The sequence below is a fragment of the Phasianus colchicus genome, chromosome 2, assembly GCF_987193195.1.
Source record: "Phasianus colchicus chromosome 2, bPhaCol1.hap1.1, whole genome shotgun sequence".
In the NCBI taxonomy this organism is placed as follows: domain Eukaryota; kingdom Metazoa; phylum Chordata; class Aves; order Galliformes; family Phasianidae; genus Phasianus; species Phasianus colchicus.
This window is the reverse complement of record NC_143437.1, coordinates 107,259,427-107,273,288: the sequence shown is the minus strand read 5'-3', so window position 1 is coordinate 107,273,288 and position 13,862 is coordinate 107,259,427. Positions and strand designations below refer to the sequence as shown.

The 13,862-nt window shown below is 47.0% G+C and overlaps 1 protein-coding gene across 4 annotated transcripts in view; it reads right to left on the bottom strand.

The window, feature by feature from the left end:
- Positions 1–2,688: 2,688 nt before the first annotated feature.
- The window catches only part of BLK (BLK proto-oncogene, Src family tyrosine kinase), a 41,170-nt gene continuing 29,996 nt past the window's right edge, over positions 2,689–13,862 (bottom strand). For all 4 annotated transcript variants that reach the window (XM_090136606.1, XM_090136607.1, XM_031603808.2 and 1 more), the window contains 8 exons: positions 13,154–13,257; positions 9,608–9,757; positions 8,996–9,148; positions 8,416–8,595; positions 7,808–7,884; positions 4,574–4,724; positions 3,672–3,803; positions 2,689–3,244 (listed from right to left, as the gene is read on the bottom strand). In XM_090136606.1, coding sequence (XP_089992732.1) covers positions 3,036–3,244; positions 3,672–3,803; positions 4,574–4,724; positions 7,808–7,884; positions 8,416–8,595; positions 8,996–9,148; positions 9,608–9,757; positions 13,154–13,257 — 1,156 coding nt within the window. In that variant the 3' untranslated portion in view covers positions 2,689–3,035. The remainder of the gene's footprint in view (positions 3,245–3,671; positions 3,804–4,573; positions 4,725–7,807; positions 7,885–8,415; positions 8,596–8,995; positions 9,149–9,607; positions 9,758–13,153; positions 13,258–13,862) is intronic.

Here is a 13,862-nt window from a genome sequence, read left to right as displayed (position 1 = left end):
AGCTTGGATTTTCAGGGTACTGCTCCTTTGTCACCCTGGGAGAGGTCCTTCTTTCCCTCATCTTCCTTCTCCCTCCTCTGCTTGTCCATTTCTGCTAACCTCCTTTCTGTCCTGCTCTGCCAAACCCCTGTGTCAGGGGGGTTGAAACTAGATGATCTTTAGGTCCTTTTCAACCCTTGCCATTCTATGATTCTGTGATTCTATGATTCTTACTCAGCTTCCTAAAGACTTTTGGGAAAGACTACAGTGTGTGCTGAGCTTAATCTTTCATCAGACATCAGAAAATCCACCTTGCTGTGAATGCCTGGGTTATGGGAAAGGCTTCATCTGAAGCTTGCAGCTTATTAGACATCAGGGAAGCCACCTGATTCCGTATGTCCTGTGCAGCCCTGCCCTCCCACTGGCTCTCCTTCGCTGTCTCTCTTTCTCCCACCTCTCCCCTTTGGGCACCTGCTGATTTTTCCATGTCTTTCTCAGCCCTGGCCCAGGCTCCAAGTTTCCAGATGCACTTTCCACTTTGCTAACCTGTCCCAGCACACAGCTGTCACCTGGAGAAGGTGCTACACTTTGGCCAGGGGAATATTTCCACATTTACAAGGTGGACAACTGAAAAACACCAGAAACTTTCCATCCAGAGCCTCCAACCGCTTGTAGGCAGGGAGATAATGAACACCTCCACACCAGTATAAGAGCTGCACAGGTGGAATTTTTAGGTCAAGGATGTGGATGAAGAGATGGGGCCGAGACTGTGTAGGGTAGAAATAGCACAGACAGGTAATGGAGGTGTGGGTCTTTCTGAATGAGAATGGAAAGGCCATTTCAAGGGTCTTCACAAAGACTGGTTGGCATGTGGGGAAGAAATTAAAGGACCCTCCTGGTTGTCCTGTGAAATATATATCATTAAGTACCTCTTTAAGTCCTTGTCTGGGCCATTCAGAGAGCTCATACTCTGTCTAAGGCAAGGATTACCTCCTATCTCGTAAAACACCTTGCAGAACCCGATACCTGCACAAAATAAACAGCTCTCGCCGGGAAGCTTCACTGCCTCCTCGAAAGTGAGGTGTTTGGGTAGCAATACCAGTGCTGCAGATCAGCAAAGGATCACAGAGTGTGAGATCCCCAATCACTTGCACACCTTTGCTGCCCATGGGGCTCCAGGTCTCTCTCAGGGCTATGGAGACACCCAAGCCCCATTTGCCTTAAGGAAGGAAGCACTGCAAGTTGTTTCTTCCCCCGGCTTTTTGTGGCAGAAGCACCTGGAACTGTGAAGCCAGGTGAGTGTCTGCCTTTTCCATTTGTCACAGGTGTGGCAGGGAACAAATTCAACATATGAATAATAGAGGCCATGATGTCCAGTGCAAAGGAAGTGCAACTTTCTGCCTCTACTTTGTTATGTTCACCCTGGGCTTGGCCACGTGTTGTTACTGGCCATAAAAATACCCAGTTCCTTTCTAAATTGAGCTACAATACTTGACTCTTTGGCCTTGGGTGATAATGAAATGCACAAGTGTTTAGCAGATACCCTGGAACTCTCCTTCCCTGTTTGTTCCAGCATAAAAGATCCACAGGAGCCGTTTCTATTTCAGCTGTATTTATTTGCACGGTGCCTTATCATTAATAAAAACAAGTGGACCAAGCCTGTTTAATCCCAAGTTAGCTCTAGGATCTGCTCACACAGGGCTCAGGAGGCCCAGCAACAAGGCTGTGAAGATGGAGATGGTGGGATGTGGTTTGCTGGACTGGGCAATGTAACCATAGTTGTCTGCTACCAGTAATGCTGATTTGGAGGGTTACTTCTGATGTCTTAGCAAAACTGCATCTTCCTCCATGAGGGGCAAAGCTTCCTGTGGTTCTGCTGTGAAAGGCAGTGGCAGAGCATGTATGTGATAAAGAAACAGCTGAGACACCAGGGGTTGTTTCACCTCCAGATTTGGACACCTGGGAGAATCCCACAGCCCAACCATCGGTGTCTAATGCTCTTTTCTGCACTCTGTGCTTTCCCATCCAGCTGCAGTTGCAGTGGTAGAGGGGTGTAGGTCTCCCACAGACCCCTGCCCATCAGTCCTGGGGCAGGATGTGGAGATGTCCTATAGCACGAATCACCGGTGATGTACCAAGAGCTTTGCAAAGCAGGAAGAGTGAGGGAGGATACTATTCTATTCTATTATTTTTATTTTATTTTGTTCCATTTTGTTTTATTTTGGACATTTCTGCATCATTTTCTCCCCCTCCCCGCTGTGCTCGGAGCCCTCAGATTCACGGGGAAGTGGGGACATCTGGTGGCCACACCACGAACCTCTCCCCTTCTCCTCGGGCTGGGAGGATGAATAGCAATCATCAAGGTTGGAAAGGTCAATCAGATCACCCAAACCAACCATCAACCAATGCCTGTGCCCACTCTAGACCGTGTCCCTCAGTGCCACATCCATCCTTTTCTGGGGCACCCCCAAGGACGGTGACCCCACCACTCCCTCAGCAGTTATGCCACTGCATCACTGCTCTTTTGGAGAAGAAATGTTTCCTAACATCCAACCTGACCCTCCCCTGGCACAGTGTGAGGCCATCACCTCTTGTCCTGTCGCTGTTACCTGGGAGCAGAGCACAACCACCTCTCCGGGAGCTGGGAAATGGGAATGGGAAATGCAGGAGCACGCTGCCATCCTGACAGAAGAATGAAATAATGGAAAATGGTCTCTCTGGTTCTTTATTAAGGATTCAGGGTTGGCACACCTGGCAGGGACGACTCCAGAGTTTGGAGGCCTGATGAGGCCCCAGGAGGTGCAGAGAGGACACCTCCCTGTGATGTGGAGGGGACAGTGGCATTGCATGCAGCCCCATGCCACCCTCCAGGCAGTGTTCCCCTCTTCCTGGGGGAAGCTGGGGAGCTGTGACACCATCCACTTCCCTCACGTCCATCCTTTCTCCCCATCCCCAAATCCATCGTGGCAGCACACAGGAGAAAGGGAGATCCTGACAAGAGCCATCACCAACCTGTGCAGGATGGTGGCTTTCCTCTGTCCCCAGCTGCTGGTGGCTTATGGCTGAGGCTCTGCCTCATACTGCTTCTCTGTGGCCGTGTAAAAGTCCTCAAGGACGGACTGCAGGTACTCAAAGGTCGGGCGTTCCTCGGGTTTGTTTCGCCAGCATCTCAGGATGATGCTGTAGAGCTCAGCTGGACACATATCCGGGCAGGGCATGCGGTAACCCTGTTCCAGGTTGCGAATCACCTCAGGGTTGGTCATCCCTAGAGAAGAAGACAGCCCAGCATGGGTTATTCAGCATTGTGGGGATGTGGGGATAAGGGAAGACCAGATGCTGGGCTACATTTGAGCATCACCCCCATCTGCAGTCCCTCATCCATCCAACCAACCCACCCCCAACTCCCTTCTGCAGGCTTTGGCTGGATTGGAAGTACCCATCTGCACTGTCTCCAGGCATAAAGCACCCAAAACCCTCATTAGATGCTTTGAAGCAATCCCTAGATTCCTTGAAGCCATCAGTAGATGCTTTGAAGACACCACTAGTTTCTTTGAAGGCACCAGTAGATACTTTAAAGCCATCACTAGATGCATTGAAGCCATCAGTACATGCTCTGAAGCAATCAATAGATGCTTTGAAGCCATCACTAAATCGTTTGAAGCTGATGTATGCTCATCCCCTACTCACCGTACCTGGATAAGGGATCCTGCCGTAGGTTATGATTTCAGTTAAGAGGATCCCAAAAGACCACACGTCAGACTTGATGGTGAAAACTCCAAAGTTAATGGCTTCTGGTGCCGTCCATTTGATCGGGAATTTGGCTCCTGCTCAGTGGAAGCAAAGGGAAATATAGGATGTGAAAATGCCCATGGGCATGGCAAGGCATGAGCCCTGGGTTTTGCATGCTGTTGGCTGCACTGAAGAGCTGCAGTGTGACTTATTGAAGGTTATGAAGATGCAGCCAGAGGAAGGCAATAGCTGCTTTCATTAAAAGGTTATTTCTACCTGACCACAGTTTGCAGCAATTTGGTCTTTCCCCAGTAGAATCAAAGCTATTCCAGCTTTAATGATTTTCTGACCTGTACGTGCTCAGAAACACACACACGTCCTGATGCATAGGGACCTGATTTGCTCTGGGTCTTGCTTGCTTGGAACATTTGCCAGCTTCCCCATGTCCAGGTTCATGGCTCCAGCTCCCCTCTGCAGTCCTGCAGTGCAGTGACCGAATTACGCTGCCATTTCCTCCCCTTTGGGCTGACTCACTGTTCACATGTAGTTAGAGGCAGCAGGCTTCATTAGTGGAGGTCAGATTTCTCTAGGAATGCAACCTAAGATTCAGCAGCACTCCTCCAAGCAGTACCCAAAGGCCTTTTCCCCCATTTCCACCTGCAAACCTCACTTGTTTATTTATGTTCCCAAGTGCTGCTGCCTCTCCTGGGAGCTTGGTGCTTTCTGTGCCTGCTGCCTGGGGAATACAAGGGGACTCTGGTACCAGCCCAGCCCTTGGATGCCCTGTGTCTTGGCTTGTTTACATGGTAAGAGGGCTGGAGGTAAGGAAAATTAAACAGTGAGGCAATGCAGGAATGACACCCACCTTCTTGTGCCAAGTATTCATCCTCAATGATCCTGGCCAAGCCAAAATCAGCAATTTTGCAGCACAGTGTCTCTGAGACAAGGATGTTGGCAGCTCTCAAGTCACGGTGGATGGAATTCATTCTCTCAATGTATGCCATTCCCTCTGCCACCTAGGGAAGGAGAAAAGAGCCCATCTTCAGCTTTCACCTTCCCACGGACCACTTCTTAGCATGGTTGCATCTCACCCACCTTTATAGATGCACAACTTGTATGTAGGGTTGCCCAAATGCCTCCATGTGCATGGGATTACATCCTTGGATGGATGGATGGATGGATGGATGGGTGGGTGGGTGGATGGATGGATGGGTGGGTGGGTGGGTGGATGGGTGGATGGATGGATGGATGGATGGATGGATGGATGGATGGATGGATGGATGGATGGATGGATAGATGGGTGGGTGAATGGATGGATGGATGGATGGATGGATGGATGGATGGATGGATGGATGGATGGATGGATGATCAGATAGATCCATAGACAGGTAGATAAACAGGTAGACAGTAACATCTGCACATACACAGATGTTACCCACATATCTATGCATACGTGCAGCTCTACCAGCATTCAGCCAGTCTGTCAAAGCTTTGAACAGCCAAGTCAAAAGGAGCAGAAGCATCACTCTCTGTTTTGCTCAGAAGTTGCGGCTTTGAGTCGTGTCTGTAGTGAGCTGCAGAAAGTTGAAGCTAACCTGAAGCCACATCACTGGATTCCCGATTTCTGCCACAGGACTATCCCTTCTAGTTGGGATTTTAATCATCAATACTACAGATTAAATAAATGAATTAAAAAACAAAACAAAACAAAACAAAAAACCCACTCAGAGAGCTTGTCTGTCTCTCAGTCACAGTACTAAAGTCCAGATCCAGGAGAATTAGAGGCTCTTCAGCAACCTCATCTGCTCTCCTAAGCAGATCTGTTTTAGAGTGAGTTGCAGATCATTGGAGAGCCTTCTACAACACAGATGAGACTCATGTTTTCATCCCTTGGGTTGGATCCAGAATAGGAACAAAGGACACAGCGTAGCTGCCCTCAGATTTCTATGAGATGCAATAGAGAAGAAAAGCCAGCTATGCATAGTAATATGACTGACATAGAGGGTATGTCCCTATGCAGATCCCTTGTCCTGAGAACAAATTGCCTTCTTCAGTCACTTCCATACTTTGGAAGGTTCTTGCACCTGAGATCATCCTTCAGTGTTTAGCTCATTGGAGCAGACATATCTGGTGTGTGATGAACCCCTATAAATGAGGGCAGTGATCTTTTACCACTGAGTGCTGGGTGATGTGGTACGCGGGATTCCAAAAGTACTGTATCAGCCAAGTCCAGATTTGGGCCAGGCATTTTTCAGGACGAGTGGATGCACGCAGCACTGCTAGTAATGGTTAGCACCTATTAAAGCTTTTAAACGCCTGTGGGTGATGGCAGAGCAATTTTCCACCCTGTACAGATTCACATCAGCATCTCAACTTACATGTGGTTTCAAACAGGATACTAACACATACTTTCCAATGCTGCGTTTCTAACTTGTATCAAAACCCTTTCTGTGCATGTGCTGCCTTCTGTAGTGGAAAATGGAAGAATTGATGTCATTTCCTCTCCTGACCTAATGAGATAGAACCCGGTGATAGGCTCGTTCTGGCCCAGAGATCTTTCGAGCTTTCATTCTGAAGAGTGACCACAGGATCAAGTGCATCAGCCCAGTACTTTCTAATTTTAGCCCCAGCAGATGCTAGTGGATCCAAAATTACGTTTGATGGGGCTGGATGCCTGTTGGGTCATCCCAATACCACAGACAGTCATAGATTGCAAAATGTCTCAAGAGACTGCCTTCTTCCTCCCCCTCCTCCTCATCTCAGAGATACTGAGTGTCTGAAGCCAGCCGAGGAGGGAAGGGAATGATGAAATCTTTGAATTGACGCCCACAGCATGAAGGATGGGCAGAATCCTTCTCATGCACTGCAGGCGGCTCATGTGGGGCATCACATTGCTCAGATGTGTGGGTTTTTGCTGTCCTAGTTCTGGAAGCCATAGGCACTTCAGGGTCCTGCAAAGATTATGGAGGGATTCCCAGAAAGGTGCTTCCAGGTGCCCACGGAGAGGGGGCATCCACATGCACTTGCTGAACCCCAGTGTCAGTGCCAACTACATGGGGACTCTTCAGCCTTCTCCACTGCAGTGAACGGGTTTCCAGGCAGCTCAGACCCCAGGTCACATTCAGGGCTCAAACCCCGAGCTCAGAGAAATGTTTAGATGCTCAACTCTGGAAGATGCATTGGAAAAGGTCTCTCTCAAGGTCTCCTGCAAATTCTGTGTTGTCAGACCTATTCAACCCTAGTGCTGGAGACAGGCAAGACTATTGCCTGGAAATTCTCTATCATTCTACATGTTCAATATTGCTCTCCTCTTCCACAGAAATGCATTGAGCCATGTTCTGAGGTGTAAATCTCCTGCCAAATCCAATGGCTTTCCAATAGCAATGGATTTGGATCATTATGCTTATTGTCAGATGTTTGAAACAAACCACAGGCAATATCTTTCAAGAGATCAAATTAAAAAAAAATGAAAAAAGGAAAGGAGATAAGTAGGGAAGGGAAAAGTGAATGAGAGAAGGAAGGAAGAAATTGAGGCAGAAATACTAAATAAGGGGGTTGCAGATGGGTTAAAACAACAAAACTTAAAGGAACAAAACCCTATAAGGGCAAAAAGTAGTTCTCATAAGGAATGGTTATTGCAGTTTTGAGGGCAGAACATCTTTTATGCCCCATCATCAGGAGGGAAGAACTGAGGAAAGCCAGCACGTCTCTACGGTGAAACTCTTTGTTGAGTTTTCTTTCCCTTTTTGTCATAAGAGAAAAAAAACCTTCTTCCTGCTAAGTAAGCCATAAAAATAAAACAAACCAAAAACAAACAGGGGAAACTATAATAATAAAAAATAAGCAAAAAAAAAAAAAAAGTCCTCCAACACTGCATTAAGTTCCCCTGAGGCTGCCCAAAGGCCAGCAGAGCATTGCTGATGTGACATGCACATTAAGATGAAGGCTGAGAGAGGAACCCTCTGACAGCATACCAGGAGGTGCTGTTTTCCTCTGTGACACTCGATGCTGGCACAGACTTACTTCAAACTTGCAAGGATTTCACTGGGACAGAAACAAATGATGGCCTCCAATTCATTGCCAGTGGCTGATCACTAACCTGAGCAGACATATCAATGAGTTTGGGGAGATTCAGTTGGCTTCCTTCTTCTGTCTTCAAATAATCCAGCAAGCACCCTGCAAAAGAGAAGAGACTGCAGTGAGTCTTCTGTTTGTGCATTTGCTTTCTCTGGTGCTTCTCTGAACAGGCAACAAATCTGCCCACATCCTGGAGAGAATCCAAGGGAAGGCAGTGGGTGTCCCCTGCAGCACCTGCTGAAAGTGTTCTGAAAAGCAGCCAAGTTCTTCCCTGCACACACCTCTGCAAAGTGCTGGGCATCCTTCACTCAATGCCTCGCGGTCAAAAGGGGCAAAAGGACAATTTCACCATGAGGAGAACAAACTTCTTCACTTCCAATAGGAATGGGGGAGAACTTGAGATAATCTTCAAATGGAGTGACAGCATTTTGTGAGCTGGCTTATGAAATATGAAACCACGCATTTAATCACTCAGAATCCCTTCCTTTTACAGAAACAGCCTCCTAGATCACTTATTGCTTTTCTTGTCAGTTTGGTACAATGTCCACCCATTACAAATGGGAGTACCAATCAGATCATTGACCTGATTTTGCAAGAAATCCGACAAAAGCATTTGGTAAGGCTCCTTACCATTGGCCATGTACTCTGTCACGATGTAAATTGGCTGCTTTGTGACTACAGCATAGAGCCGGACCAGCTTATTATGCTGGAGCTTCTTCATCAAGTTTGCTTCTGCCAAGAAGGCGTTGGGATCCATGCTGCCCTCCTTCATGGTCTTTACAGCCACCTTGAAGTTGTTCTTGTAGTAGCCTGCAGGGAGATAACGATGCACTGAGGAATTCTGGCCTCTGTGCAGGCTCTGTTGGGCCATGTAAAGAGAAGAAGAGCTTGTGCAGCAGGGAGCAGAAAACCACAGCAAAAGGGAGTGGTAAATCTCAGACCAGTAGGCTCTGAGCAACCAGCAAGTATAGGAGGAGATTGGAGAGGCACATCAGTCACATCTACCCTATGAAGCCCACGTTGAACCACGCAAGTACAACTTGTCTGGTCCTTCCCAGGAGTACAGCATCTACTGCTGCAGGTGTACCCACAAAGTAGCTGTTCATACTTTAGGATCCCCATGCCCAGACCAGTCCTGTCTTGAGGAAAGAGGGTTTTCTGTCTCCTCTGTTTATACATTTCTTTTCTGGAATGGGGTCACTGTACTTACCCATCCACACTTCCCCAAACTGCCCACTGCCAAGCTTCTTCACAAGTTTCAGAGACTCCCGTGGGATCTCCCACTCATCCTGTGCCCAGGGCCTCTGGGGAGCCAGGGATGTGCAGGGAGCTATGAGCCTCTGGCACAGGCCATCTCCCCTCTCTGTGTGAGCAAAAACCATAAGACAGTTCAATGGACAGTTCGACAGCAAACCTTCAGCCCCAGAACTAACCTGCTCCTCCTTGAAGAGGAAAAAGCCAGCTCATGGGACAGCCCCATAACCCCACATTGTTTCAGCCACAGGGATCAGCACAGCCAAGATGCATCCAGTGAAAGGAAGAGGCTCAAAAAGAGTCATAAAGGAGAGCATTCTGTTTAGTAAGTCCCAAACCTTCCCAGACATTCCTCCTTCCCTCCAGTGCTCCGTGACTTCCCAGTTACAAGGTGGTAGGCAGAGCTCACCCTCACATTGCCCAAGGACAAAAGACAGGGCATGGGAGCCCAGTTTGGAGGAGAGTATCTTGCTCATGAGAGTGGATGGAGCAATGGTGGTGGCTAGCAAGCCCACCCTCCCTCTGCCCACCTCCTGCCAGAAGTCAGTAGGGAAGGAAAGCAACTTACGGCTGTAATGATGGATTAGCTCTGGCAGGGTGGCAAAAGTCATCCTTGGGGAGATGTAATAACCTCCACCATCTAAAGAGCGGATCCTGTAGTGTTTGATGATGTCCCCATGAGCAGAATCACTGTCTCTCACAGACAAGGAGTAGGCACCTGGAGGGCAAGCAAGAGAAAGAACTGTGAGGACAAGCAGCAACTCAGAGAGCAGCGACCCTCTCTTTTCTCAGCTGTCTGCAGCTGTAGGCACTTCTCCCAGCCCGTGCTGATTCCTTCTCATCGAGCTCCAAAACTGCTAATTTCCATCTTTCCATCTTTTTTACGTTTGGATTTTGTGTTGAGGGACATGGTTTAGTGAGTACTGTTGGTGATAGGTGGATGGTTGGACTGGATGATCTCAAAGGTCTTTCCCAACCTAGGTTATTCTGTGATTCTGTGATTCAAGGCATGTGAAGAGGGTGAAGTTTCACCAGAGCTTGACGGGCCAGTTGAGGCTTGATTGGGTAAGACTTGTCTATGCGGTGACCAAAAGCCCTATGGAAACCACATGGTCATCAAAAACACATCTTTTTAGGTCATCATAGTCTTTCCACAGCTTCCCTTTTTCATCTGAGTTCTCTCAACCATACCATCTTATCCGGACAAAGCAAGTAACTGCAGACCTGCCAGTTTGTAGAAACAACCCATCAGTACAACCAGAATATTGGTTAACGGGAGAAATAAGGTCAAGAAATGTGTCCCTTCTCGGTGTTATCCAAGCTCTCCATGTCCCTGTCTTTCCCTAAACCCAAACCCAATCCCACACTGATCTGCTGTTTTCTCCTTATAATGGGGTTATAATAATCCAACCCATGGATTTATATATATATATATGTATATATACATAAAATTATTTTTTTCTCACAGAAAGAAACCAAAACAACCAGAACAAGATGTTGCAGCAACTTCACACTTATGTCAGGGTAAATTTCAATACAGCTTAACATTACTTTTTTTCCCCCTTTGTCTGGATCGTATTTCTGGAGAAAGTTTTTATAAACCTGCTGGGCTGTTAAGAGTCCAATACATCAACTGGGTTGATAGGCTGCCTTTTTAACATCTGAAAAGGCAAGGCTATATATGTTAAAAAGCATGTATCTGTCATATAGGATCATAAGCAGAAGTGGGACATTCCATGCTGACTGTGAAACCTTAATCCTCCACAGGAGGGGAAAGTTTGCCAGCACAGAATGCTGCCTGGCTGGTGTTTCTCCATCACAGCACCAGTTCTCACTGCAGTTTCCTGCACTACATCTGGAGACATTCTTTGTGCTGATAATTTTAAAAAAGTAACAATAGAAAATCACTTCTGTGGACATTTGCTCTATTGCTGTTGATTATGAGCCTCGACAAGCAGGATCTGGGAGAGTCTACGAGTTTTCCACGAGCAAACAGTTGCTCTGGGATGAATTCTGTTCCAAACTATGAAATACAGTCACATAATCTTCATGGAAGACCCTCTGGTTTATATGCAGAGCAAGGGAACCCAAGACTGGAAGCGCACCGCTTGGGCATTATGGAGCCCTGCAGCATCCCCAAGAGTGCAACAAAACATTCCAGCAAAGGGCCAAAGAATGGCTCATTTTTCACAGCCCATTTCTTGTTGATTAAGGGCTGCAACTACACAACTAAGAGTGCCTTTCCCAGAGAGACACGTATGGTTCTTGTTGGGTGCAAAGAGGTGATGCCAAAGGGCTTGTGTCCGCAGTGCTTAGCATAAGTTTGGCTAGAATGGATTAACCACATTCATGCAATATTATTATTGTCATTGTTATGATTATTGCTTCTATTATTGTTGCTGTGGCTGCTGGTGATGTTATTTTAATTTCACAGTGACTGAAACAACGCACAGGCCAGGCTACAGCTCAGCAAAGTTGGGCTTATAGGGCATGAATCCAAGAGGGAGTAGCATGCATGGCCATGCCTTAGGGCATGTAGAGGTTTCTGCAGAGCAAGGTCTGCAAAAGGAAGGAGCCAAACATAGTGTGAACACACCTGCAGTGATGACACAGCCCTGCAGAAGGGAGAGCAGGAATTAATGACTATGTGTGCCTGGGGACTGCAAGCCAGCAGAGATCTATTTGTTAGTATGGTTGCACCCAAGGTGTCTGCTCTCTTGCAGGACCTGCTCTCCAGACCCCACGGACCTTCCAAACCTCCTGTATCTTTCAGAGCAGTGATGTGCAGCATGCAGCAGTGACAAGAGCCCCAGGCATCCTCCAGGCCAACATATCACCTGCCTACTATTTGGCTAATCCTTAACCTGTCATTAGTGCTAATGATTACATTTCACCCAAAGCCAGAGTTTGGTTTGCTGGAGTGAGTGCCGTGGAGCTTTTCCTGTCATTCACTGTGGTTGGTTCCTGTTCCCTTGGAAGAAGTGTGTAAATGCAAAGCATAAGAGTTGGAAAGCACCTGTTCTCTCTTCTCTCAGTGAGAGCAGAACATTTAAAATATTACATGGAGCCATGTGGATGGCAGGAGTCTCATCTTCCCTAGTGATAATTAGGATGGCCAAAAGGGGTTACTCCCTCTCAACCACAAGGACTTTCCTTGTCCTACAGTCCTGCATCACATCCCAGAACCAAATCTTGTCCTAAGTCTCAGAGCCTCCTTTTCTGGGTTTGGGATCATCCCACAAGGGCTCTCAGCTCCTTTCTGTTTAAAGAGTAGCAAGTTTGGTATGGGAAAAGCACTGAAGGTACAAAGGATTCTGCTTCAGATCATACCAAGGGCTGTTTAGTCCCCTAAACATGGGTATCACATACCTGTGAGATGTTATGGGACATCTGCATGGGCCTGGCAGATATGTTGCAAAGCTGTATTTTATGGAGCATCTGGATGGCTCTGAGATGTCCACGTTTAGGCAACCAGACCAAGCCCCATTGAATCACAGAATCATAGAACCGTTCTGCTTGGAAAAGACCTCTAAGGTCATCCAGTCCAACCCCAGCCCATCCCCACCATGCCCACTAACCACAACCCTCAGTGCCACATCCTCACAGTTATGGAACACTTCCAGGGGTGGTGAACACACCACCTCCCTGTGTTAAGTATTAATTTACAATAATATCCACTGCCTAACAGATGCAGAGATCTTTCCCCAGTGGTGTGCAGAAGAATCACCATTTAAAAAAATAATAAAATAAATAAATAAATAAAGGGAAAAAAAAGCAAAACAAGAGAGTAATATTTCCTTAGGGAGAAAAGGTAGGGAAAAAAAAAAAAAAAAAAAAAAAAAAAAAGCCTCTAAAGCATTGTTTTGGAAAGTCTTTGCTGCTTATCTCTGTTCCTGCATCTCTGCCACAAGCTGTGGTGATAGGAACCACCCTCACCACAGCCTGATCTATATGAGGAGCATCATGAGGACATCTAATGCAGCCCTGCTGAGCCTGGAAAGCGTGGTTCTGTCCCACAGCAAACTCCAACACTGGCACTGCTGAACCACACAGCTCAGGACTGGAAGGTCCTCCAAGTTGTGCCCGTGCCCAGCAGTTGCTCTGTGGATCTCACCTGTGCTGGTCTCACTCTCTCGAACAAGGAAGGAGCCAATCTTGTTACCAGAAGACAACAGTAGCCGTTCAGCATCTTTTCTGCTCAGAGTTTTAAAAAACCACCTGGGAGACAGAAAAGGTAAAACCGTTTTGGAAAAGGAAAAGCTCAGAATAAGAAAAAGGACATTCTTTCCAGTCGGTTTGTTTTTTTACTATTACACTCTGAAATGGAGGGTTATTTTTATCAGTGAATAGATTTTCATTTGCTGGAAAGTGGCAGTAATGAGATGTTTTTGGTAAATAAACAGCAGATCTCTATCACTCTGGGCTTGCTTCACTGCCTGTTCAAGCAAAGCAGAGAGCAGAGTTTGTTCCAGTGTTGCTATACACAAACCCAGCCAGAGCAGGGACTGACAGCTCACCTGGCAAACCAGTAACCACAGAAAGGCCAAGTGTGAAGCAGATACATGGGCTGGAGGTGCTAACTGCCATTAAAACATATCCCTTGGATACAAAGAGCATCTATGCCTTGATCCCATTTCTGCATGCTGAACTCAGTAATGGCTGGTTCTCCCTAAGAGGCGATTGCCAAGGTGGATCCCAAGGGGGATTGCTGGGGCTAATCCTCTGTAACTGAGTACCATCAAGGAGGATAAAAGATGGGGAAATACCTCTCCTTCTGCTTTGATATAGAAACCCTATTGGATCAAATCTTTCTTTGCAGGGAA